Genomic DNA, 25,748 nt, shown 5'->3' with positions numbered 1-25,748 from the left:
TTTTTTATTTTTTTATTTTTTTATTTTTTTATTTTTTCATGTTTTTATTTTTTTTATTTTTTAAATTATTTACATTATTATTATTATTATGAAATGACGCTAGCAAAGTGTGATGAGGGTTCCTCCGGACTAAGGAATCTGACGTCGGGTGGAGCTTGTAATCCCGGTTCCCCGTGTCCGTGATGCTGCGTGTCCCCATGTTCCTCCTCCCAACCCCCCCGGCCCCGGGCCCTTGCTAAGGATGATGAAAGACGTTGAAACGGCGGCCTGGCTTCACTTTGACATTCTACACAGAAGAGGAATTACCTGTCCTGAATCTTGGCCTGGAATATGATAGCCGGACTGGAAAATGGCTGGAATTTGGGGTGTTTATTATGATTACTGTAACCACTGGAACTCCACTCCCATTGGCTGATGAGAGAAGCATATTTAGGGGTGCTAATAATGACATTGAAGGGGAGGGGCCTAATCTTTATTGATGGATTGACTTTTTTGGTCCTAACAGCCAAATGAATGAGTCTCCTTTCATCTCCTTTAAGTCATTATTAATGGGCAGGGATTAGCATATGCTAGCATGTGGCTCTGCATAGCTACTCCACCTTCTTATTCTGGTCTGGATGTATTTGTGGAATAGAATCCATGAATCCATCCTGGTCTTATTGAAGTGGAGGAGCGCCTGGTCGGCATGCAGCCTGCTGCTGCCTCCCAGTGGTGCTTAAAGGTACTGCTGGTCTTTCAGCAAAGGACTACCTGGCATTGGCATGGTGCTATGGAGATTAGGGACCCCCCCCCCCCCCCCCCCCCCATGTATATTTAGGTTAGACATACTAGTTTACATGCACATTAAGCTGATTTGATGAAGGCTGCTTTTTCCCTCCGTTATGTCATGATGCCGCCATGCTGTCAGTTGGGGCTTCAACTCGCCACCCTTTTCTCAGTTGAGTCGTCAGAGGCTTTACTTTCCATCCATCCAGACTTCGGGGCCGCACGCTAAAACACTCAAAAGTCTGGTTTTTATTTAGTAAAAAGGCTAAAACGTTACATTTCTTATATTTCTACTTCAAGACGAAGCTGTGGGATGAAATTACTTTACATTTTTATTTAGTCGTATTTCTACATTGGACTACAAAGTGCAGCCCAGGGGCCGTTTGGGGCCGGCATTTTGTTTTTCATTGGCCCCTGGCACATTCTTTGAATGTAATGGAACAAGAAAACAAATAAAAGATGCTGATGATGATGCTTACGAGTAGAGGTTCGAACCCCAGGGTCCGCTCCAAAGTCCAGAATGCTAACCACATTTAGCGGGTTTTTTTTTAAAAAAGTCACAACATCACAAGAGGCAAAGAAAATAAAGTTGGAATTATTGCAAAAGGTTACAGAAAAACAAGGCTATAACGTAACAAGAACAAATATTTATTACAGATATTATGGAAATAAAGCTGTATTTATGAGTGGAAAATTTGTGAGAAAGAAGTTGAAATAGTTGGAAAATATCAAATAAAGCTATAATAAAGCCAAAATATGGACAGCAAAATCCTTTTACAACAATCAATTAGGAATATTGTGAAGAAAAGTAACATTTTTATTATATATCGGAATAAAAATTGGAAATGGAAAAAAATGGCTGTGATTTTACGAGAATAAAGTCAAAATATTAAGAAATACAAGTTTTATAAAACCTCATAATATGTCATAATAAAATGTCATAATATTACACAAAGTTGAAATATAAAAAATATATATATTTTCCAGTAATAGACATGGTATCATGAAATAAAAAAATATCTTCCACAAAATAAACATTTGACATATTTAGTGGATTATAAACCAACAGACAATTCAATATAACACCAAAATAAAATATGTTATATCTTCATTGGCTTTCTAGTGATGAAATGTTGACAATTGTATGTTTAATATGTATGTAAACGATACATGGAACACGTTTGACAGCCCCCAGACCTCCTATTGTTCATCTTCCAAAGCTCCATGGAGATCCATAGATCCATCTTCTTGTTAAAAGCTTGGAGTCCTGATTTCCATGGGATAAAAAGATTGGATCATTCTGTTTCAACATGAATGATGGAGAGCATGTTGCTGTAGCTCGGCATAATCTCATCCTGGCAACGCATAATCCCGCTGATTGAGAAAATGCCCGGGCCAGGGGGGGGGCGTGGGGGGGTGGAGGGCGGAGGCCAACCCCGCCGGGACAGGCTCCCGACTCGCAAATCCTCAATGAAGCGGCCGGAAAAGCCTTTTTTTTTGAATGAGCATCTGGGCCAGCGACACGTGTCCCCCCCTGCCCCCCCCCCCCCCCTCGTGTGTCCAAGAGGCTCGGCGTGCGTGAGCACGTGTTCCGGCACCGGGAACTCGTGGAGATTTGACTTTTGGCTAGCATCTGCTAAACACCTTCCACACGCACATTCCCTCCTCGTGGGCAAACATTCTCATTGTGGCAACACGGGCCTGTACTGTTGTTTACTCAACTGCAGAGAGTAGCAGGCTTCTGGAAGGGCTGATACTTTTTGTACCCATGCACTCAAATGAGATTTACACAAGGTTCCCTCGAGTAGGTGTCCGTGTGCTAATGTTAGCATGTTAGCATTTCAGCCATAAACCAACATACACACTATCATGCTAGTTGTTAGCATGATAGCACTTAGCGTGTTATCAATTTAGCTGTTTTCATAGGCATACATAGACACTTGCTGTACACTAAAATTACAGTATACTAGTATACTAACAGTATATACGAAGAGTACATCGTAATAAAGTCTATACTAAGAGTACACGATAATACAGTATATACTAAGAGTACATGATACTACAGTCTATACTAAGAGTACATGATAACACAGTATATACTAAGAGTACATGATACTACAGTCTATGTTAAGAGTACATGATGATACAGTATATACTAAGAGTACATGATACTACTTTCTATACTAAGAGTACATGATAATGCAGTTTAAACTAAGAGTACATGATAGTACAGTATATACTAAGAGTACATGATACTACAGTCTATGTTAAGAGTACATGATGATACAGTATATACTAAGAGTACATGATACTACTTTCTATACTAAGAGTACATGATAATGCAGTTTAAACTAAGAGTACATGATAGTACAGTATATACTAAGAGTACATGATAATACAGTATATATTAATAGTACATGACAATACAGTATATACTAAGAGTACATGATAATACAGTATATACAGGCGACTATAGGGGTGTTATGTCCTGTGTAGAGGGCTCTATTGATATTAAAAACAGGTCATCTATGCCATAAGTACGACATAAGTACAACACTAAGGAATCCTACATTGCGGAACTTGGCTTATGGAGTCTGGAACCAACTCCCCGCCATAAACGAGGGATGACTGTATCGGAAAGATGTCTGCCGGACTAACGCCTGCCTTTTCCCTCCTCTCTGTCTCACAGGCTTGAGATTCCTCCGAGCGCTGAGATTGATACAGTTCTCGGAAATCTTGCAGTTTTTGAATATCTTGAAAACAAGGTAAAGTCCCAACACCCCCACCCATGACGGCATTCCAAAGTACGGAAGCCATCTTTATTGTCCTGCTGTGTGCTTTAAGTAGCTAATGGTGGCTTCAGTGTGGAGATACCAAACCTGCTGGGGGGTTTCCACTATGATTAGACATGACATGTTCATCATCTGTTCCTCCAAGACACACCAAGATGGACGAGGTCACTATGGATGATATCCAATCATATTTGTATGGTCACCACGGCCATTATATGGTTATTATATGGTTATTACTTCTATGCTTTATTGTTTTACTAGAAAATAGTAAAGTTGTACTAACACGACGTTAGAACTTCCAATGCGTCTAACGCGTCTGCTTGCTTTGCTTCTCTCAGCAATTCCATCAAGCTGGTGAACCTGTGTTCCATCTTCATCAGCACATGGCTCACCGCCGCCGGATTCATACATTTGGTAAGTGGGCGGGGCTGGGGAGCACACCAGGGTGGCAAACGTCCCACCCGAAGACCCTCCACTCACCCAGCTAGCCTTTTACGTCCAAATAAAACATCCACGGTCAAATAAATGACTGAAATGTATTTTTATGTTGTACATGAATTTATAAAAAAACAAAACATATCATCCTCAATAATTCTATTTCTATTTCATTTGTGGACACGATCAAGAATTAATTACCTTCATGATCTGATTGGTTGAACTTTAATGTCACATTTTATTTTGGTTTATTTTTTGGTTGTCATGAAAAAAATGGCCTTTAAATTATTCAAAAATGAATTCAATTAAAATAATAATATGTACATCATTTGAAAAATATGTGACATTGATACTAAATACTATAAATACTAAACAATAAAAAATATGAATACAATAGTCAATCCATATCTTTATGTAGTTTTATGTTTATGTAGTTTTATGTTTATGTAGTTTATGTAGTTTATGTAGTTTGATGTTTATGTAGTTTATGTAGTTTGATGTTTATGTGGTTTAATGTAGTTTTATGTTTATGTAGTTTTATGTTTATGTTTATGTAGTGTTATGTTTATGTAGTTTGATGTTTATGTAGTTTAATGTAATTTTATGTTTATGTAGTGTTATGTTTATGTAGTTTATGTAGTTTGATGTTTATGTAGTTTATGTAGTTTGATGTTTATGTAGTTTAATGTAATTTTATGTTTATGTAGTTTGATGTTTATGTAGTTTAATGTAATTTTATGTTTATGTAGTTTGATGTTTATGTAGTTTAATGTAATTTTATGTTTATGTAGTTTTATGTTTATGTAGTTTATGTAGTTTATGTAGTTTTATGTAGTTATGTAGTTTTTGTTTATGTAGTTTAATGTAGTTTTATGTTTGTGTAGTTTATGTAGTTTATGTAGTTTTATGTAGTTTTATGTAGTTTTATGTAGTTTTATGTTTATGTAGTTGAATGTAATTTTATGTCTATGTAGTTTTATGTTTATGTAGTTTATTCAACTTTCCACATCGTCATTGAAACGCTGTATTTTCCACATTCCACATCCTGAAACAGGATTCCCGTTTCTGAAGCTCCAGCGTGAAAAACCATAAGGATGAACTAAAGGAAAAACGAGGTTGAATTTTAGAATTAGAGAATTCATGAAGAAAAACTGCAGTAGTCACTTCCAGTACTGCAGTACGCAGTATGGAAGTAACCACTTTGCGCCACTAGGTGGTAGTCTAAGCTCACACAAAGCCCCCCCCTCCCAATGGAAGATGTGTACAAATGTCCCGCCCTCTCTGCTCCTTTCATCCAAGGTGGAAAACTCAGGGGATCCTTGGGAAAACTTCCAAAACTCCCAGTCGCTTTCCTACTGGGAATGCGTGTACTTGCTGATGGTGACCATGTCCACGGTGGGCTACGGGGACGTCTATGCAAAAACCACCTTGGGCCGCCTCTTCATGGTCTTCTTCATCCTCGGTGGTTTGGTAAAATCACGTCTTTCTTCCCCCCCTCCTTCCCTTTTCCATGACCCCCGTCTCCGCCTCTTCCCTGCAACCCGTCTGATCCTTGATTTTATGGAAATGCTAGAACCTACCACAGAGAGCAGATGCTGCACAGATGCTAAATGAGAGTATCGACTGTCAGGGTCTCCCGTCCTCCTGCCTCGCCTTTTGTTTCTGGTCTTGTCTTTTCTCTTCCCTTCCGTCTTTCCTGGTGCTTGGAAAAAGACAAATATTGATGATCATATTGTTAATATTCTCTTAAAAAGCGGTTTCAGGACACCCTCCCCTCTTGTGTCCCTTCCCACAATTCCAACAAACACAGGGGGCGGGAAGATGAGGCTTAGGCCAGCCTGACTGTTACCACGGCAACGACAACCTTTAACAGTGTAGCCTTCAGCTCTTGCCTGGATTTACCGCGGGTGTACCTTCATCAGGCGGCGCGTGCATGCTAACGTCCAGTCGATCATATTCGATAATTCATGCTTTATCTGTTGTTTTGGATTTACCTGGGGTGTTTTATATATCCTGGTGGGGGGTATTTGTGGGTGTTGACGTTTATTTTACCGTATTTAGTGGCTTCCTTTTTACTCGTGTGATGATCTACGAGATCCATGACATGTCATGTCGATATCCCGTGGGTGTTTTCGTTGGGCTCCATCAAAGATGGCCACATTCCGATGACCGCCTCCTCATATCGACCTTTTCTACACTTGGCGTCTTGATTCACCGCGGGTGTATTTGTATTCACCGAGGGTGTTTTTCTTGTGTGTATACGCCATAGATTGCCGTATTACGTCTGCGATCTCGTATTCGTCCCGCGTCCTACGTGATTGTTGTTGTTTTGATTGATTACCCCCGGGGGTTTTTATTGATGATGATGATGTCTCAGGTCTACTTGCCAACTGCGGTATTATTTTCTCACGTTGACCTTTACTGGAGCGTATTCTTTAATTATATCTAGACGTTGTTTTGATTTACCCCGGGTGTTTTTTTACTCGCTGTGTGTCTGCTAATGGAAGCAAAAACCTGAAAATGCTGTAATCATTTTTAGTTGTTGCTATTGATATTATAGTCCGGACATGGCAACATTTTCATATTTAATGCTTTGCGTATCTTCAGCTGTGCCCCCGTTGTTAAAAAGAGGAGATATTGACCGACGTTTAGTCGCCAACTATCGACCCCCACAGCGATGACCCCCAACTGGGGGAAGGTGTCGTCATGCCAGGGATGGGATCCTCGCCCCGGAAATGTTTCACTGGGATTTCCTTTCAAAGGCGAAGCCTCGGCATCAAGGAAACAAGGTTCCCCTCAAAAAACCGCACTCGGAGCGTGGACGTGTTTATCAGCCGTGGGGCATCGGGGGGTCTAGTCGGATCGCCCCGCCCCATCATCTGTGTTTGTTGGACAAAACATGGCGCATAGGTTCTTACTGCTAAAAGTCATCTTTGGTGGATCACAGACTCCACGTAAGCCCGCTGTGATCAAATTGAGCCAAAAGTCTCTCTGGAGAGGTACTGGAGGAATCCGGGTTCCACGCTTCTCACCGGCCGCTCCGCCCAGCCGTCTCTTTTTTAGCCTCTGCTTCTGTCTCCTATCTTCTCCTTAGGCCATGTTTGCCAGCTACGTCCCTGAAATCATAGAGTTAATAGGAAACCGCAAGAAATACGGTGGTTCCTATAGTGCGGTTAATGGGAGAAAGTAAGTATTCCAGACGGTTCTGCTGTTGTTCTGTGTGCGGTAGAACCCTCTCTGCATGCCTTTCTTTCTGTGTTTTGTTTTCTGTTCCATGCATGTAGGCCATGTTTGCTCGCTACGTGCCAGAAATTGCTGCTCTCATCCTTAATCGGAAGAAATACGGAGGGAGGTATAACTCCACACGAGGCCGAAAGTAAGTTGGAATTGCAGACAAGGTGTGGTTGTGTGACTCCGGACCTCCCTCGCCCCCCCCCCCGGTGTGATAGGCGCCAGGGGGGGCAGTTATCCTTGAAAACGGGGTTTATAAAACAGTGTCCGTAACCTGAAGTCACACCGCGTGACTGGAGACCTCGGCCATTTGCACTCGCACGTTCATGCGCCTTTATGCTCTCTTTCTACCTTTTCTTCTTCTTCACGCTTTCTCACTCGGCGTTCCTACGCCTTCGCAAGGACTAGTAGGGCCACCGCAAATATAAAATGACCACTCAAATGACCCTAACTTTACGTTACTAAAATAAGTATTATAAGAATAAAATCTAATAAATACGTAAAGTAATCATTCAAAAAAGAAATAAATGAAATATAAAAATTATATGTAATAAATACAATAAATAAATACACTTTCAAGACATAATACTGAAATTATTTCGATAGGTTCAATCATTTTCTGTGTCACTTATCCTGACCAGGTTACGGTGGTATGCTGGAGCCTATCCCAGCGGACTTTGGGTGAGAGGCGGGGTGCACCCTCGATCGGTCGACAGCCAATGGCAGAGCATATGCTCTGTTTTTATTATTACTTTGTTAATTTTACAACTTTTTTTCTTTTTTATATTTCCTACTTTCAGAATTTTCATTTTTAATTATACTTTTACTTTTATTCATTTAAATAAAATATCAAATTTATAGTCATAAAATAATAATAATATTTTTTTTATCACAAGTAGCTGTTGCAATGTAATAATAATAATAATAATCATAATCAATCAATCAAGTCGTGATATGACAAGAGTCGCGATATGAAAAGAGTTGTGATATGAAAAGAGTCGTGATATGAAAGGAGTCGTGATATGAAAGGAGTCGTGATATACAAAGAGTTGTGATATGCAAAGAGTCGTGATATGAAAAGAGTCGTGATATGAAAAGAGTCGTGATATGAAAAGAGTCGCGATATGAAAGGAGTCGCGATATGAAAGGAGTCGTGATATAAAAGGAGTCGCGATATGAAAGGAGTGGTGATATGAAAAGAGTCGTGATATAAAAAGAGTCGTGATATGAAAAGAGTCTCGATATGAAAAGAGTCGTGATATAAAGAGAGTCGTGATATGCAAAGAGTCGTGATATGAAATGAGTCGTTATATGAAAAGAGTCGTGATATGAAAAGAGTCGTGATGAAAAGATTCGGTCTTGTTCGTGTGGCCCTACTTCTCCTTCCTGTCATCCACACGCTGCTTTTCTTTGTTTTCCCATCAAACTTTCTATCTGACCTCATTCATTTGGATCTGTACAGTGGAACCCGCTTAAGTCCACGGGCCGCCCCCCCATGGAGCCCCACTCCACCGGGTGCCGGCTGAAGTCTACACACGTCCACGTGAGACCCAAGAGGTCCTTTCCGTGGAATCCGGCTCCGTTCATGCCGACACGTCGTAGGATAGTCCGCCTCTTCGTTAGCGCTCAGCAGCAAGACGGCAACGTGACCATGGATCCCCAAATACCCCCAAATACCCCCAAATACCCCCAAATACCCGTACCCCCATACCGCCGTTCATCTTCAGGGTTGCTGATCATTCAAAAACTGCAATTCATGATTCAATTCTTACTTCATTTAAATGAACTTATTGATATGTCATGTATTGATACATCATATATTGATACATCATGTATCGATACGTCACATATTGATCCGTCACGTATTGATACGTCACATATCCATTCAAGTTTTTGAACAAATGGAGGGACAGACGCCGGAATCATCTGCCATTTTGTTTTTTATTTCTTGAGGCGACGACACGAGTAAGAGTTTTGGCGATGCTGTTATGTTTACGTTGACAACCGCTTACGTTGATGCGAGCCGCCAGTCGACATAAGCGGGTTCCACGGGAGCATAAAGCTTTCATGATGACAGTAATCCCTCGTCTGCTGCACATCTTTGCCATCTCTGCCAAGTCCATTTTTTAGGATTTCGTCAGATTCCTTATTATTATAAAGAATATAAAATATGATTATACGTTTTAACATGATTAGAGCCCTCTGGGCATGATGTAACAGCCCTATAGTCACCTTAAATAGTGACCAGTGTGGAATACCACATATCATCTTTCAGCGCATCTTAGGAATGTCTTCCATTTGACTTCACTTCCACTCTTATGTCTGAAAATATTCCATGTCGGCCCAAAAAGGTTGTTTTCCTCCAAATAGGCCAAATTGACCCGGGAAAAAGTGTTTCTTTTGATCAAACTGTGGCAGAGGGATTACTGTACTGGTACGTGCTGGTGATGCTGGTGATGCTGGTGATGCTGGTGATGGGTGTTTGTCGATGTAAGCTTGCCTTCACGTGCAGGCAGGAGTTAATAAGAATGAAGTCCGAAGTCAGGAATCCCTGCTAGTTGTCATCATTCCATAAAAAGATCCATCCGAGACACCTTTCCTCTTTTCCATTCCGTGTTGCTTGCGTGTTGTTGTGGCTTGGATGTTGGATGTTGAGATGCATCATCCGTGGCATGCTCACACCCCGGACGCCATCTTCCGCCCATGACGTCATCAACGCCTGACACCGCTCTGGCCCTGATCTTCAGTCCGCTCCCACACCCTGAATGCCGGGTCGCCTCGCCTCCTTTTTGGAGGATTTGCTTTTTTTTTGGCTTGTTTTGCCTCGCTTGCCTGCCTTGCCTGCTCGGTTCCTCTCTCTCTCTCTCCGTGCGTCTGTCCGTCCGCGGAGGTTCTCCCTCACGGCGGTCATCTTACCGATGTCTTCTGTTCCTTCCCCTTCTGGCTCAAACGCTCGATAAATTAGGGCGGGGTCAAAGTACAGATCTTTTTTCCATTTTTACGTTATTATTCAAAAGATATTTTATGATAAAAATGCCAACTTTTTTCCTTTTGGTTGTCGTTTGGTTTCCTTTGAAGAAGCCATCTTGACGCTAGTATTTCTCCTTATGATATCATCTTAATCTCACAAAATGAAAAATTGACTTTAAGTGAAATAGCTGCAATAGTTTTAATTACATTTAAAAACAGTAGAAATTACCAAAAAGTTAACATTTTTACAAGAAAAAATAAATCATATTTATAAATTAAAAAAACTAAATAAAGTTGGAATTTTCACAAAATTAGGTAATGGGAAACATTATTATTATTAGTATATATTATTGGAATAAAGTCATAGTGTTACGAGAAAAAAGTTGTACTTTCAGGGTAGATATTTATGAAAGTAACTTCATTTATTGGCATAAAATGGAAATATTTATTTTAATATTTAAAAAGTATTTTTTTGTAGAGAGGCAAAAATAAAAATGTACATTTGGGGAAATTAATTTTAGGAAAAGTTAAAATGTTATTGGAATGAAGTCCTAAAATTAGAAGAAAAAAGTTGTACTTTCATGAAAATGAAGTAGATTTTTATGACATATTATTAAAATATTAAAGAAAATAGGTGATTTTCTTCCAAAGTCTTAATATGACAAGGAATAAAATAATATAAAGTTATTAGTGGTAATAAAGTAATACATTTTGTAGTAATAAAGTAGTACTTTTTGAGAAATGAGCTTGGGTAAAAAGTGGTCATTTGCTGTGAAAGTCGAAAAGCAGCCACGTTTCTTATTTTCTGTGTCCGTCCAACCTGTCGGATTTGAGAATCGCTCAGGAAGTCAGAAAAAGGAGAGAAAAAGGAGAGAAAAAGGAGAGAAAAAGGAGAGAAAAAGGAGAGAAAAAGGTGAGAAAAAGGAGAGAAAAAGGAGAGAAAAAGGAGAGAAAAAGGAGAGAAAAAGGTGAGAAAAAGGAGAGAAAAAGGAGAGAAAAAGGAGAGAAAAAGGAGAGAAAAAGGAGAGAAAAAGGAGAGAAAAAGGAGAGAAAAAGGAGAGAAAAGGTCCTTTTGCTGTCAGCGGGCTAAGATTGATGAGATGTTATGTTTGGCTCGGCAGCCCCCGCCCCGACTCTCCAATAAGCGCCGAGTGCCCCCCCTCATCAAAGCGGAGGATCCTTTCACCCACACACTTTATTTTCCCTTTTTCCCTTTCATTGGTTGGAAACATGTGGCAGCCATCACAGCATCTCGCCCCAAAACAACGTAATCATTTGGACGCGCGTCTTTGGGCTTTACATAACCCAGTTATCCCAGTTATCGGCAAAAACAAAACAAAGCAAAGATGAAGAGATTCCCAGCGTATGTCTGATTACACAGCAAGCGATGAGGTCACCGAGGACGCCGTCATCATCATCATCATCATCGTCTCCTCCAGGAAGTTGTTGAGTGAACGTCCCTTTCATGCGCTCGCCTTGTGTACGCTTTGTTGATAAAACAATGACGAGCGTTGCCTTCAGTCGGCGCCGCCGCTCACGGGGAGGTCGTGTGTTTTCCATTCTGGTTTCCATTAGACGCGACTTCGCTTTGACAGGTTGGCACGGGAAGTCCGGCCTTGTGCGGACGCCAACATTCATCCACAAACAAAACCAAAATGGCCTCCGGTCTAATTGATGCTAACGTATGGCCCAATTAGGCGCTGTCCACTTTGGTCATTAAATGCTGCACCACTCCCCCCCCCCCAAAAACGGGTGCCGCTAGGGGGCGGTGATGACCTGCACCTGACGTTGTTGGTGACGTTGTTGACCTCGGATATATCGGATTCAATTGTTCCCACTGGTTTTGTCCGATATAAGCGAAATCCGTTATATGCGTATACCGGAAAATGTCCGTTTTACGCATATATGGGATTTATATCCGGTATATGCGTAAATGGGATTTTATCCGTTATAAAAAGGCACTTCCTTGACTATGTTTCCAATGTACCTGGACGCGCAGGCAACGCTGCATTCGGCGAATCGGAGCGCCACGATGCGGCCATCCGATATATGCGATGGAAATTTCATGGAAATGCATTGGAACGGGACTGGAGATTTAGTCCGAAATAGGCGAAATCCGTTATAAAAAATCCGATATATGCAATGAATTTTTATTGGAAATGCATTACAGAAAAATTGGTTCTTTTTTTATCTGTCCGTTGTGATTCGTTGTCCGAATTTCCGATATATCCGAGTCCGATATATCCGAGGTTTACTGTAGTTATTCCACAGGAATAAAGTCCATACCAATAATTCATAATAATATAATGATATATTTGTTGATTGTACCAAAATGCTGGTGCAGACAAACATCTCGTTAGGATGTTGAGCTCGAGACTAAACTAAGGATTAGAGCAGTAGTGAGCCTTTTTTGTGTCTGTTGCTGACGTTTGAGCTTTCCCGGTTCCATGTCCATCCCAACGGACCCCCGCCCCGGGATGGTTCCCTCCATTGCATGTTTGGACTGCATGCTTTCTTCTTCCACCTGCTTGCATCCAACGTGGTTGTGTCCATACTGCTGTATGTGTTCCACTAGATATAGGAAGTGTTTTCATGCCATGACTGAAGTCCGTGGGAATAATTGTTTGGGTTTTTTGTTCATGAGGGGATTTCGCTTTGCATTTCTCTTTGAATGTTTTTTTTTTTCCTGAAAAAGATTTCTTCTGTTGCTGTTTTTTTGGGTTACACAAACAAGCCAACCAAAGCACTTTATGGCCGAGCTCGGGATCACGGTCTGTGAAGACCATCACGCACGACTGCAACCTCTTCCGTAAAACGACGTAAACCCTCCACCCTCATCATCTTCAACTGACTTGAAAGCGAGTCGGATTTCGCTCCATACGCCGCTCGATGTCGACTATTAACGGCGAATAAGCGCGGTCCCGCTGTAGTAGAGCGTGACAATGACTTTAAAAAGACCTGTCATGACGGATCCGTCACGCCGACGAACGCCGAACGCTTTCGTTTAAGGAAAGAGTAACTTGATCCCGCCCAAAGTCTCCAGTGCCGAGGTGTTCCCCGCCAGATTCCGAAAAGCACAACGTCTCAATTGTCTCCTCGCATGTCCTGCTAAGTGGCGGATGAGGTTGTGGTCATTATGAGATATTGTTACGCGTGTCCGTTGGCTAATTAGCGTGTCTGCCAAGCGTCCGCGCTAATCTGTGTCAACGTACGATCGGAGATTTGGATCCGCTGTTGGCAGTGATTGCTTCTCAAATGGAAGAGAAGGCTTGAAGCTGCGACCGAACACGCAAACGTAGCCAAATCTTTCTGAATCCTGATGTCTGAATCGGTTGTCAGCTTCTATGCTCTGTGGTGATACGTGGACGTCAAAATGGGATCAATTGGACCAAATGGGCCCCGAGGGAAAGAGTGTACACATATGGTTACGTTTACTCAAGTACTCTTTGGTGAAGATTGCTCGGGGATTTCGTTGGCCATACGCGGGCGAGTGGGAAAAACCTGAAACATGTTTTATATAATATAATACTTTCCCAAAATGAGGTGGAATATTTGGGTTCTTACAAGCTTGACTTGGCTAGTAATTGACCACCACGTTGATTAACTTGGGGGTGGTGTAATGGTGCACGCTTCTGTCAGGAAGGGGGTCTCGTCAAAACCGTTCACAGAGTTGATTTGCTGTGGTGACCTCTGCCAGGGAAAAAAAGTCCAAAGTGGAAAATATCATCATCATTTGGGAGTTCATTCAAAATGTTTTACACGAGGGTCTCAAAATGGGCGGGGGGCGGACTACAGTGTGGTCATACTGGGACCAAATTAGTCCCGAGGCTAGAGAATGACAGGAAATGATTGGTGAAATGTATGAGTATTTGGAATTGCGCCAACCAAAGCTGGGCGTACGCGCCACCATTTTAGCCTATTTGAAGGTCACGACCTTTCTGTCATTAAAAAAAAACCCTAATTTCTTGCTAATAGTACTTGCTTCAACCTAACGTACCGTTGCTTCAAGTACATGTCCACTGTCCCTGGGACCAAAACGAGCTCCCAACTAACTAAAAAAGTCACAAACTCTAGCTAGCTGGTGTACAAAGACGCAAGAAAAGATGGCGGTATGGTCGTCGGTTTGATAAGGGAGTGATGACACCCGTTGGCCTTGATGGGAGTAGTCTGGTAAACCCTTAAGGTTTTACGGACTAGTTGTGGTTATCGTGACAATACGTCCCTTGTCGGATCAGTACGAATCGCCCTTGAGAAGCATCTACTAGCATGTGCCGTGACGTTCTTTTTACGGAAACGGACCGATACCAGTGGGTGGCTGATGGATGGGGGCATCCCTGTTAGACCCTGAAAGGTCTTCTGGAACACTGCGGTCACAGGCAATGAACTTAAGACTAGGAGGCGGACTTTAGTACTTTTAAGACGGTACGGTGTATTTCCCAGCGTAGCCAAACACAACAAAAACGACAAATGCTAACTTTCTAGCGTTCGCTTCACGGATAACACAAACGCAGCGGCTCGGTGCAGCCTTTCATCAAAGTTGCGATCGTTGGGCCTTATGGCTGACCTTTGAACTCATACGCCTGCTCAAGCACCGCTCCCGTATAACGTCCCGCCTCCCTCCCTCCTCGCCGCAATCACCGCCTGTCAGAAACGCCGTGCTGCCACGCACCGCGGCCGCCTGCCAAAGTCTTGTCAAACGCTCCTGTTTAGAGTTTGCGTCAAGTCCGGGAACGACTTTGAAGGTTTTTTTGAAGCAGGATGGCATCGACGTGCACGTCTTTGTCAACACGCATCCAGTTTGGCCGAGGGGCCGACCGCTGATTATAACGTAGATTTTCTAAAGCGGCTGACAGCTGAGTGTTTGATTGCGCTCGTCCTGCGGAATCGAACCACTTTTCATGACAAGGGGGAAAATATTCACTTAAATGGCAGAAGGATATAATTCAATTACGGCTTTGCTTTCAAATGACATTTCTTGGCTTTTTTGTGCTTTGGTTTTGGCTGATGATGTTTGGGAGACACGCCAGTGTCTGCCATGATTTATTTTGCCCACTCAAGATGATTTCTCCCTCCTCCCGCCCTTCCAGGCATATTGTGGTCTGTGGTCATATTACCCTCGAAAGTGTCTCCAACTTCCTCAAAGACTTCCTACACAAGGACAGGGATGATGTCAATGTAGAAATTGTTTTTCTCCATAAGTAAGTTGCCGTATTCCCCCGCCCCCGCCCCCACCCCCACCCCCACCTAGCGTGGATGCTAAAAATCAGCCCAAGTGGGAAGCGTGTGTTTGTTTACTCACATTGTCTGTATGTGTGCGCTAGTATTTCCCCTAATCTTGAGCTGGAAGCCTTGTTCAAACGCCATTTCACACAAGTCGAGTTCTACCAGGGATCCGTGCTCAACCCTCACGACCTGGCCCGAGTCAAGGTACGCTCACTGATACACAAGCATGCGCCTTTGGGCTTGTTTTTTTTTTTACAAAGTAGTATGTGTTTCTTTCTTGATTTATGACACTAAAAGTGATGCAAGACAATTTTTCTGTTCATTCTAAAAATATAAAATACTTAAAAAAAAACACCCATCTAAGAATTAGAATGGACACACCTACAGTATGTTGCCTCTCTATGTTGCTGTGTGAAATCAGGAAGGAAGTTCCGCTTCAAAGTACTACTACGCACGACATGACGTGATAAATGTACCCGCTACTACCGACTCACAGCATGGATAAAAAACCATACAAGCCTCTGGGGGGGGGGGTTAATCAGCAGGGCAGGTGTATCCCATTACCTGCATGAATTAGCCGCCTCTTTTATCAGTTTAGATACCTTTAGAACGTGTGTGCATGGCTCACATAAGCATTGTGGGCAACAAAGGAGCACAAAACCGGAGGTTCTCAGTCGTTTTCTGTTATGCCCCCCCCAAAGAAGAAATATTTTCACGATTTGTAATTCTAGAGATACTAGTAATATCTATTCATCTGTCCGTACAGACTGAAATTGAAACCGAAAGCAGGAAAATACGACAAATACCACTTATTTAAAGCCCCTAATCGTGTCGAGTACTCTAAATGTGTACATGTTGGCAGGTCTGAATTCACATTGAAAGCCTCTGGCATCCCCCCGAGGGGGGCCTGCCCCACTATTTGACTAGCACTGATTAAAGCACAGACCGAGCAGACAAAACGTGACTAAAATCAGCTTTGATTGTTGCTGGCCGCCGTTGATGAAACTAGAATCCTAACGGCAAACATTCCCTGGATGCTTAGATCGAGTCAGCAGATGCTTGCCTCATCCTGGCCAATAAATACTGTGCAGATCCCGATGCTGAAGACGCCTCCAACATCATGAGGTACCGCCTCTTCCGGACCGACTCATGAGACGTCTTTGTCACCCACGTCCTTCTTATCTTCTCGTTTCCTCGTCCGCAGGGTCATCTCCATCAAGAACTACCATCCCAAGATCAGGATAATAACGCAGATGCTTCAGTATCACAATAAGGTGAGAGGCTTTAGGTCCACGGGGCTTACTCCCCAATCCCGTACAGCGCAATCAACATTTGCAATAAAAGGGATTGTTGCAATGACTAGATTAGACCCCCTTATCTCTTCGATTGCCATTGTTCACTCGCGACCCAATTCAGGTTTATTCCCTAAATGTGTCTCACACTCATTAAACACATTCCAAGTCTAGATGGTCTCGCTATTCGCTACTAGCTAACGATCATGGAAGATGAAGGATGGCTAGGAAGGCTAGCCTTTAGCCTGGTCGGCAGGCTAGCGGGCTAGCAGGCTAAAGTCCTGAATTAAGACAAAAAAGTTCTAATAATAAGAGAAAGAAGTTACATCGGATCTTTCGAGTAAAAAAGTTTTACAAGAATAAAATTATAATTTGGATTGTGGAAAAAGAAAGTCATTTTAAAAGCATAAATATGATATATGAAAGAAAATGATTATTTAAAATAGACATTTTATTGTAATTATTATTATTGCAATTACTGGAATAAAGTCCAAATATTTGGAGGAAAAAAGTTGAAATATTTGGAAAATATTTTTAAAAATTATTAAATATTTTTAATTACATTTAATTAAATTAATTAAATTTTAATTACATTAATTACATTTTAATTACATTAATTAAATTTTAATTACATTATTTAAATTTTAATTACATTTTATTAAATTAATTTTATTAATTAAAAAATTAAAAGCACTTGCACACACCCCACTGATGTTTTGGGTTGTTTATTAGAAACCGTCCAGCCGGTCTACCCCCCCCAAAAACGTGTTTTGTTCCCTTGAAACCCGACCCAACGCTCAATCGACTTCCCCGTGTCCGCATGGATGAAGGCCCATCTGCTGAACATTCCAAGCTGGAACTGGAAGGAGGGCGACGACGCCATCTGTCTGGCCGAGCTGAAGGCGGGCTTCATCGCCCAGAGCTGCCTGGCCCAGGGCCTGTCCACCATGCTGGCCAACCTCTTCTCCATGAGGTCCTTCATTGAGGTAAGACCTCACGTTGCATTTGGCTTCAATGAACTCATTCACGGGGAGATCGGAGGTGAGGGGAACATAAGTGGCGACGCGGCGCCGACGCGTGCGAGGAGATTGATGCAAGGCAGAACACCCCCCCCCCCCCCCCCCCCGCCCCCGTCGGTAAATCCAGACTTCCCATTAGAGCGCTCAGACGTCCCAGCACGTCATATTTTACTGTGATATTTCATATGGAATCTATTTGTGCGGCTCGGCGCTGAAGAGGTGCTTGGCTCCATCAAAGAGCTATCCTCCTGACGTGAAGATGATGGATCAGCGGATGATGACCAGGCCCCACATCTGCACGCCACATTCATGACTTGTCGGCCATTTCTCCCTTCCAGATCGAGGAGGACACCTGGCAGAAGTATTACCTTGAAGGAGTGGCTAATGAGATGTACACAGAGTATTTGTCCAGTGCCTTTGTGGGCCTCTCCTTCCCCACCGTGTGCGAGTAAGTACCCCCCTTCCTTGGCTGATCTGCAAGACCGCCCCCCCCCCCCCACGGTAAGTTAGAAGTCATTGAAATCTCCCATATTTGCAGGCTGTGTTATGTCAAGCTGAAGCTGTTGCTCATTGCCATCGAGTACAAGTCCGAGCAAAGAGAGAGCAGGTTTGTATGTGGGGAGACGCTGCTTCAGGACCCCCCAACCACCCACCCACCGACACCCCCAAAACAAACCATGACACTTGACATTGTGATGCATTTGATGGCGTCATTTGGCGTCGGTGTTTTAGCATCAAATGCAATTTAGAAAACTAACACACTGACGGAACACATGCCCCCCCCCCCCTTGGGGGCCATGACCCGTTCTTCCTGCTACATGACATTCTAGTACTGAGTCCATAATAACCAGTACACAACACTGCAGTAGCTAATAGCTAACGCCGGAGTGGGACCATTCCACAGTCCAGTATGACCGAGTCCTTTGTCCATCTTACCTTTCCTTAACTTCCCTTGTTTCCTTGTCAGCCCCCCCCCCCACCCCCCACCCCTCAAAACAAACCAAAAACACAACAACACATTTTCCAAATCCAGCAAAGGAGTATTGGAGCCACAAGGAAAAAACATAAAAACATGCAATACCTAAATACCTATAGGGGTGTTACTTCATGTTTAGAGGGCTCTAATGTTAAAACCCGTATTTAGAAAGTCATAAAACAACTATGAAAATATAGCATTTATTAATAATATGAAATTATGCCTTATCACACTCGAGTCCGGAACCGATCAACCGCCATAAACGAGGGATTAGCGTACAATACTTACTGGATACTATAATACTACTGTCATAGTACTGTCTGTACAACACTCGTTTGGAGACAGCCCACCTCCAAGTACTGGCAGGTGTGAACTTATCGATAAAAAATATTACAACGATTACAGTAGTACTACAGTACTATAACAACTTCTTCAGAAAAAAAGTCTATTGTGGTGAAATGGGCGTTTTTTTAATCTGGTGGAATGATGAGGTTGTTATAATAATAATAATACTCTAATAATATGAACTTTTCTTCTTGCTGTATTATTACTTTTTCATTGTACTGCGATGAAAGATGACTTTTACGACTATCTTAAAGTTGTGTATACATGCACAACTTTTGCGAATGTATGGGCATTTAAGAGTACAATTTATTCAATTTATCATAATATTGGATTTTTCTCTTGCTGCACGGTGGTTGAGTGGTTAGCCTGTAGGCCACACAGTCAGGAGATGAGAAGACCTGGGTTCGATTCTCTACTTGGGCATCCCTGTGTGGAGTTTGCATGTTTTCTCTGGGTACTCTGGACCCCCCCAACCCACCCACCCCCCATTCCAAAAACATGCTAGGTTAATTAGCCACTCCAAATTTTCCATAGATCTGAATGTGAGTGTGAATGGTTGTTTGACCCCGCCTCTCCCCCCCCCAAGGCAGCTGGAATAGGCTGGGATAGAAAATGGATGGATGGATTTTCTCTTCTACCATTTTGACTTAAATATTATCCATATCCTTGTAAAAATTACTCCATAATTCCCATGATATTTCAACTTTTCAAGGTATTGTTTTTCCATCAGCGTGGCTCTAATACTTTTTTGTACAATCCCAACCCCCTTCCCTAAATGTTCCTAAATGAGTTACCCAAGCACCCAGATCAGATGAAAGACGTGGCCCCACAGCCGCAAGGGCCACAGGGGCCACAAGGGCCCAAGCGGGGGGGCTCTAGCGCTCCATAAAGCCCCCAAACGTTGGCAAAGTTGGTTGTGATTCTCCATTTCCTTCAATGTGGATGATGAAGTGTTTGATTTGAGATTTTGTTCTTGTTGTTTGCAGAAGCCGAAAGCGGTATGCCCTCTACCCTATCTTACTTCCAAAGCTCCGCCCAATCGCCACTACTTTAACGCTTTGGGAGTCCCCCCCCTTCACCCCCACAAGGATTATGCCCCAAACGCTATCTCACACAGGCCTCTTTCTTTGTTCCTCCTCCTAACTCTCGACTTGCTATCTTCTGGTGTCCCTTGTGCTCCACGCACTAACTTCTTTGCAGGCAGAGACAGAAAGCCAAAGAGAGGCTTTGTCAATTGGACGTGTCTGTGGGGGGGTGGGGGGGTGGGGGGGCTGTTTCCGTGTCTTTGCTGTTGTCGCTGTTCCAAGGCCAAACGCTCACCCCCTCCACATCAGTCTTTGCTTTTGTCCTCTTCTTCCAGCCCTTTGCTTCCTTCAGTTCTCACCTTGTCGCCTTCCTTCTTTTCAGTTGTGGCCTAACTTCCTGTTTGTTATCCTTTCTTTTCAGTTGTGGCCTAACTTCCTGTTTGTTATTCTTTCTTTTCTTTTCTTTGTCAAATCCAATAACTCGACTCTTGCCGCCCTCAAAGCTGAGCCTCCGTGGTTGGCAATGAGCAGGAGCTTGAACACTGCTGATAATCTTCTTCTGCGTTCTGGACCTGCGCTAGCGCCACTCATTAGCCGCCATCTGCTGCGGGCGGCGGCTACCACACGCGTCTTGTCCCGCGTCACGAATTCTTGCTTTTTCGGGTGCGTTCACACTTGTCGGGTTTGGTTGAGTTGAGAGGAACCCCGGTGCGCGGTACCTTTGGTCGGGTTTGAACGCCATCCTATCACCAACGCCCTGAGAGGTGGCGCTCAGTTCCTGGTGCGGGTGGGATGACTTGGTGCGAGTTATACGAAATGACAAATATGTGGGCTCATGGGTAAATTGCCATGTGCGAGCGTGTCGGGCAGGAAGAAGGTCGACTTTGCCGTCAGCATCTTGGCCCGTTTGTTCTACAGAACAACGGCATGAACAGAGTGAGCCTTTTTATACAGTCATATAGTCTCTTTGGCTGGATGGGTGGAGGCGGGGCCGCTTGCATACACACAGAGTGTAGACGAGTGTACTGTAGTAGAAATAGTACTATGGTTGTATTTGTTTGTTGTACTTTTCTTAAAAGTAATGTTCAAATCCGGTCTTGTGTATCATCTCGGGATTTTTTTTCATCTTTTCATATTTGGCATTTTCTTGTATTCTTTGGGTCGTGGCAGGTGCCCCCCCGCCCCCATGCTCCGCCTCTCCTGGTAGTACTCATGTGTTAGTAGTCATGCCATGTTAGTAGTATTCATGGTACACTTGGTCACATCCTGATTTCCTCCACTCCGACTTTGCCCCGGGTAAAGGTAAAAGGGTATTCCATTCCGTTCCATTCCGTTCCATTTCGTTCCGATCCATTCCGTTCCATTCCGTTCCGTTCCGTTCCATTTCGTTCCGATCCATTCCGTTCCATTCCGATCCATTCCGTTCCATTCCGTTCCATTCCGTTCCATTTCGTTCCGATCCATTCCGTTCCATTCCGTTCCATTCCGTTCCATTCCGTTCCATTCCGTTCCATTCCGTTCCATTCCGATCCATTCCGTTCCATTCCGTTCCACGGGCCTTGAGAAGTTCTTGGTGTTTCTATTTATTCATATTTGGTCCAAAGCAGAGGAGTGAACAAGTGTGAACGCAAACGAAATCACTCCCACATCTGGGGGGGCGGGTGGGGTGGGGGGGGGGGCATTGACATTTTGGATAGTTTGACGTGTATTTTGCATTCTTATACCACCCCCCCCCCCGCCCCACCCGCCCCAAACCTTTTCCATCCATCATCTGCTGTGCACGTATGTGCGTGTCTTTGTGTGTGGTGGGGGGTGGGGGGGTGGGGATGGGGTAAACGTGTGTGTGTGTGTGTTGTCACGGCCATGTGTGCGTCTGTCGAGTAGATGTCCTCAAGTCAGGTCACTTCCTGTCAGTTTGGTGTTTGAGAACAATCCAACTGCACAGAAGTTACTGCAACCGTCTGCATCTACGTACCTGTCCCTATACCTGTACTGCAGTACCCCCCCCCCCCCCCACCCCCCACCCCCCACCCTCTTTTCTGTGGACTCATGCTGTTGTGGTATCTGCATGACCCCTCCTTCACACACGCCGCATCCTGCCTTGTTGCTCACAATATGAGATGCTCTTTCGGCGGCCATTATCCCCCCACCCCCACCCCTCTTACCCCCCCTCCCAGACAAGAACGACGCACCTGCAGGATCTCACATTGGGGCAGCAATGTTGCACCGTGGAACGTCTTTGACTTCTAATTTGTTTTGCTTTGTTTTCAACTAATGAGCATGCCGGGTTCGATGCCCGTTGTCTCTATGGGGGGGCCATTCAATCTCAGACATTCCTTTCCTCTTTCGACTGATCAAAGAACGTGGAAGGAAATTGAAACGACTTAACCGCATGACTTGGCAGTCTCATTTGTGGATTCAATTGCTCCCTTAATATTCATGTTTAATGCCGTGTAGTACTCCAGTAGTAGCCCAGAGGAAGGACGGACACCTCGCATGGATCAAATACATGCTACATAATAAATACACATATTGGGAAAACAAATACATAACATGCTACATAAGAAATACACATATTGGGAAAACAAATACATAACATGCTACATAAGAAATACACATATTGGGAAAACAAATACATAACATGCTACATAAGAAATACACATATTGGGAAAACAAATACATAACATGCTACATAAGAAATACACATATTTGGAAAACAAATACATAACATGCTACATAAGAAATACACATACTGGGAAAACAAATACATAACATGCTACATAATAAATACACATATTTGGAAAACAAATACATAACATGCTACATAAGAAATACACATATTGGGAAAACAAATACATAACATGCTACATAAGAAATACACATATTGGGAAAACAAATACATAACATGCTACATAAGAAATACACATATTGGGAAAACAAATACATAACATGCTACATAAGAAATACACATATTGGGAAAACAAATACATAACATGCTACATAATAAATACACATATTGGGAAAACAAATACATAACATGCTACATAATAAATACACATATTTGGAAAACAAATACATAACATGCTACATAAGAAATACACATATTGGGAAAACAAATACATAACATGCTACATAAGAAATACACATATTGGGAAAACAAATACATAACATGCTACATAAGAAATACACATATTGGGAAAACAAATACATAACATGCTAGATAATAAATACACATATTTGGAAAACAAATACATAACATGCTACATAATAAATACACATATTGGGAAAACAAATACATAACATGCTAGATAATAAATACACATATTTGGAAAACAAATACATAACATGCTACATAAGAAATACACATATTGGGAAAACAAATACATAACATGCTAGATAATAAATACACATATTGGGAAAACAAATACATAACATGCTACATAATAAATACACATATTTGGAAAACAAATACATAACATGCTACATAATAAATACACATATTTGGGAAAACAAATACATAACATGCTACATAAGAAATACACATATTGGGAAAACAAATACATAACATGCTACATAATAAATACACATATTTGGGAAAACAAATACATAACATGCTACATAAGAAATACACATATTGGGAAAACAAATACATAACATGCTACATAAGAAATACACATATTGGGAAAACAAATACATAACATGCTACATAAGAAATACACATATTGGGAAAACAAATACATAACATGCTACATAAGAAATACACATATTGGGAAAACAAATACATAACATGCTACATAAGAAATACACATATTGGGAAAACAAATACATAACATGCTAGACAATAAATACACATATTGGGAAAACAAATACATAACATTCATTTCAAAAATACACCCGACCATAAAATATTTTCTTTTGAACATTTGAGTCGTTCATCTGGGCTCCCATGGTGGACCACCTTCTAGGTCTGTGAAGTTTGTGTTTTTCTTTTTGGTTTGACAATCACATCATTGATGTAACAACAGGTAACCATTAACGACCCGTGTGTGTGTGTGTGTGTGTGTGTGTGTGTGATGTTCCTCTTGTGCCTAATTAATGGGGAATGATACAGCCACTTCTTAACAAGAGTCTAAAAAGGTCCAACAATCCACCCTGACTGAGGGGGGGTGGGGGGGTCACAGCCAAGTACAGCGAGCGCTGTTCATTCCCTGGCATCCCACCGTGGAACCCGGACTAACCCGATCAATACCACGTACTGGACCTTCTCACTGTTAGACCAGATCTATGACTAAAACTACTGGCCCCCCCACCCCTGTCCCGTGACCTGCCCCCACCAAGCCCCATGTTGATGTTTAACATTGTGGTGCATCTACGTAGCTAGTTAGCTTCTATGTGGTCCAAACAGGAGGCGATCAAGGGATATTATTATTATTATTATTATTATTATTATTATTATTATTATTATTATTATTATTATTATTATTATTATTATTATTATTATATGCTATATTACAATCATATTTGCTCATATTTTAAGACATAGCCAATAAAAACAATATAAAACACAGAGAAGAGAATTAATTTAAAAATTGCTATATTATACATAATAATAATTACATTTTTCATTTTAATGATACAGCAAAGTTTTAATAATTAATAATTACATTCAAAACAAATAAAACCTGTAGAAATGAATATAGAAATACATGTTTTCTGCATTGTTATATTCTTGTTAAAGTACATGAACAAATATTATGATTAATAGTACATTCGTGACATTAAGTTTATATATTTTATTTTATTTTATTTTATTTTATTTTATTTTATTTTATTTTGAAACATGCTAGCAGTGAAATAGGATGTCCAAAATATATGAAAACATATTTATAGTCGCTTTACCATAAAGCCAACCTATTGGACAGTAGTACTATCCATAGTAGTACAGTAGTACTATCCATATCTTGTGCTGTAAACCAAAGTCAACTCAAGGGCGTGTGTACCATTCCTCTTGATTAGCACGCGGTGTGCATGGGCGGAGCGTCGTCCCGCCGTTAACGAGCGCCTCGTCTCTCGTCTGTCCTTTCCTCAGCATCCTCATCAACCCGGGCAACCACGTCAAGATGCAGGAAGGGACGCTGGGATTTTTTATCGCCAGCGACGCCAAGGAAGTGAAGAGGTAAACCACGTGGCACCACGTGATGGTCCTTCCTGGGGCTCATTTCCTGTCGTGTCTTTCCAGAGCTTTTTTCTACTGCAAAGCTTGTCACGACGACATCACCGACCCCAAGCGGATCAAGAAGTGCGGCTGCAAACGACGTGAGTAGCCCCGCCTTTCCACCGTGTGTCTCAGTGACCCCCCCCCCGCCCCCCGACCCCACCCATCCCTGCCTCTCAATCCCGAACCTGCGGTTTATATCCGCTATGTTGTGTTTTTAAGGCTATGTAGAAAGAGTGAAAGGGTCTCTTATGCCCCCCCCCCCTCCCCCCACGTTGGATTACTTCCTGTCATCTTTGAGTTTTTATTGGTTATTTGGTTGAACCATTGTGTCACTCCACTACTCCACTACCCCACTACCCCACTACCCCACTACTCCACTACTCCACTACTCCACTACTCCACTACTTCAATGGGTCTAGTTGGCGTCGGAGTCACCTGTGGACGTATTTATACAACA

General features: G+C 42.3%; 1 protein-coding gene across 37 annotated transcripts in view; it reads left to right on the top strand.

Moving 5' to 3' along the window:
* The window catches only part of LOC131108012 (calcium-activated potassium channel subunit alpha-1a), a 156,862-nt gene that overhangs the window by 83,959 nt on the left and 47,155 nt on the right, over positions 1-25,748 (top strand). For 18 of the 37 annotated variants that reach the window (XM_058058618.1, XM_058058615.1, XM_058058625.1 and 15 more), the window contains exons 6-19: positions 3,455-3,530; positions 3,896-3,971; positions 5,292-5,462; positions 7,087-7,178; positions 15,281-15,391; positions 15,515-15,620; positions 16,459-16,541; positions 16,621-16,690; positions 17,539-17,694; positions 18,066-18,175; positions 18,266-18,334; positions 20,035-20,046; positions 25,163-25,249; positions 25,313-25,389. In XM_058058618.1, coding sequence (XP_057914601.1) covers positions 3,455-3,530; positions 3,896-3,971; positions 5,292-5,462; positions 7,087-7,178; positions 15,281-15,391; positions 15,515-15,620; positions 16,459-16,541; positions 16,621-16,690; positions 17,539-17,694; positions 18,066-18,175; positions 18,266-18,334; positions 20,035-20,046; positions 25,163-25,249; positions 25,313-25,389 — 1,296 coding nt within the window. Of the gene's footprint in view, positions 1-3,454; positions 3,531-3,895; positions 3,972-5,291; positions 5,463-7,086; positions 7,179-7,276; positions 7,369-15,280; positions 15,392-15,514; positions 15,621-16,458; positions 16,542-16,620; positions 16,691-17,538; positions 17,695-18,065; positions 18,176-18,265; positions 18,335-20,034; positions 20,047-25,162; positions 25,250-25,312; positions 25,390-25,748 lie in introns of all 37 variants that reach the window. The other 19 variants (XM_058058620.1, XM_058058611.1, XM_058058626.1 and 16 more) reach the window with 3 other exon arrangements.

Source organism: Doryrhamphus excisus, chromosome 20 (genome assembly GCF_030265055.1).
Source record: "Doryrhamphus excisus isolate RoL2022-K1 chromosome 20, RoL_Dexc_1.0, whole genome shotgun sequence".
Lineage (NCBI taxonomy): Eukaryota > Metazoa > Chordata > Actinopteri > Syngnathiformes > Syngnathidae > Doryrhamphus > Doryrhamphus excisus.
The sequence above is the reverse complement of the archived record's forward strand: the minus strand, read 5'-3'. Positions and strand labels throughout refer to the sequence as shown.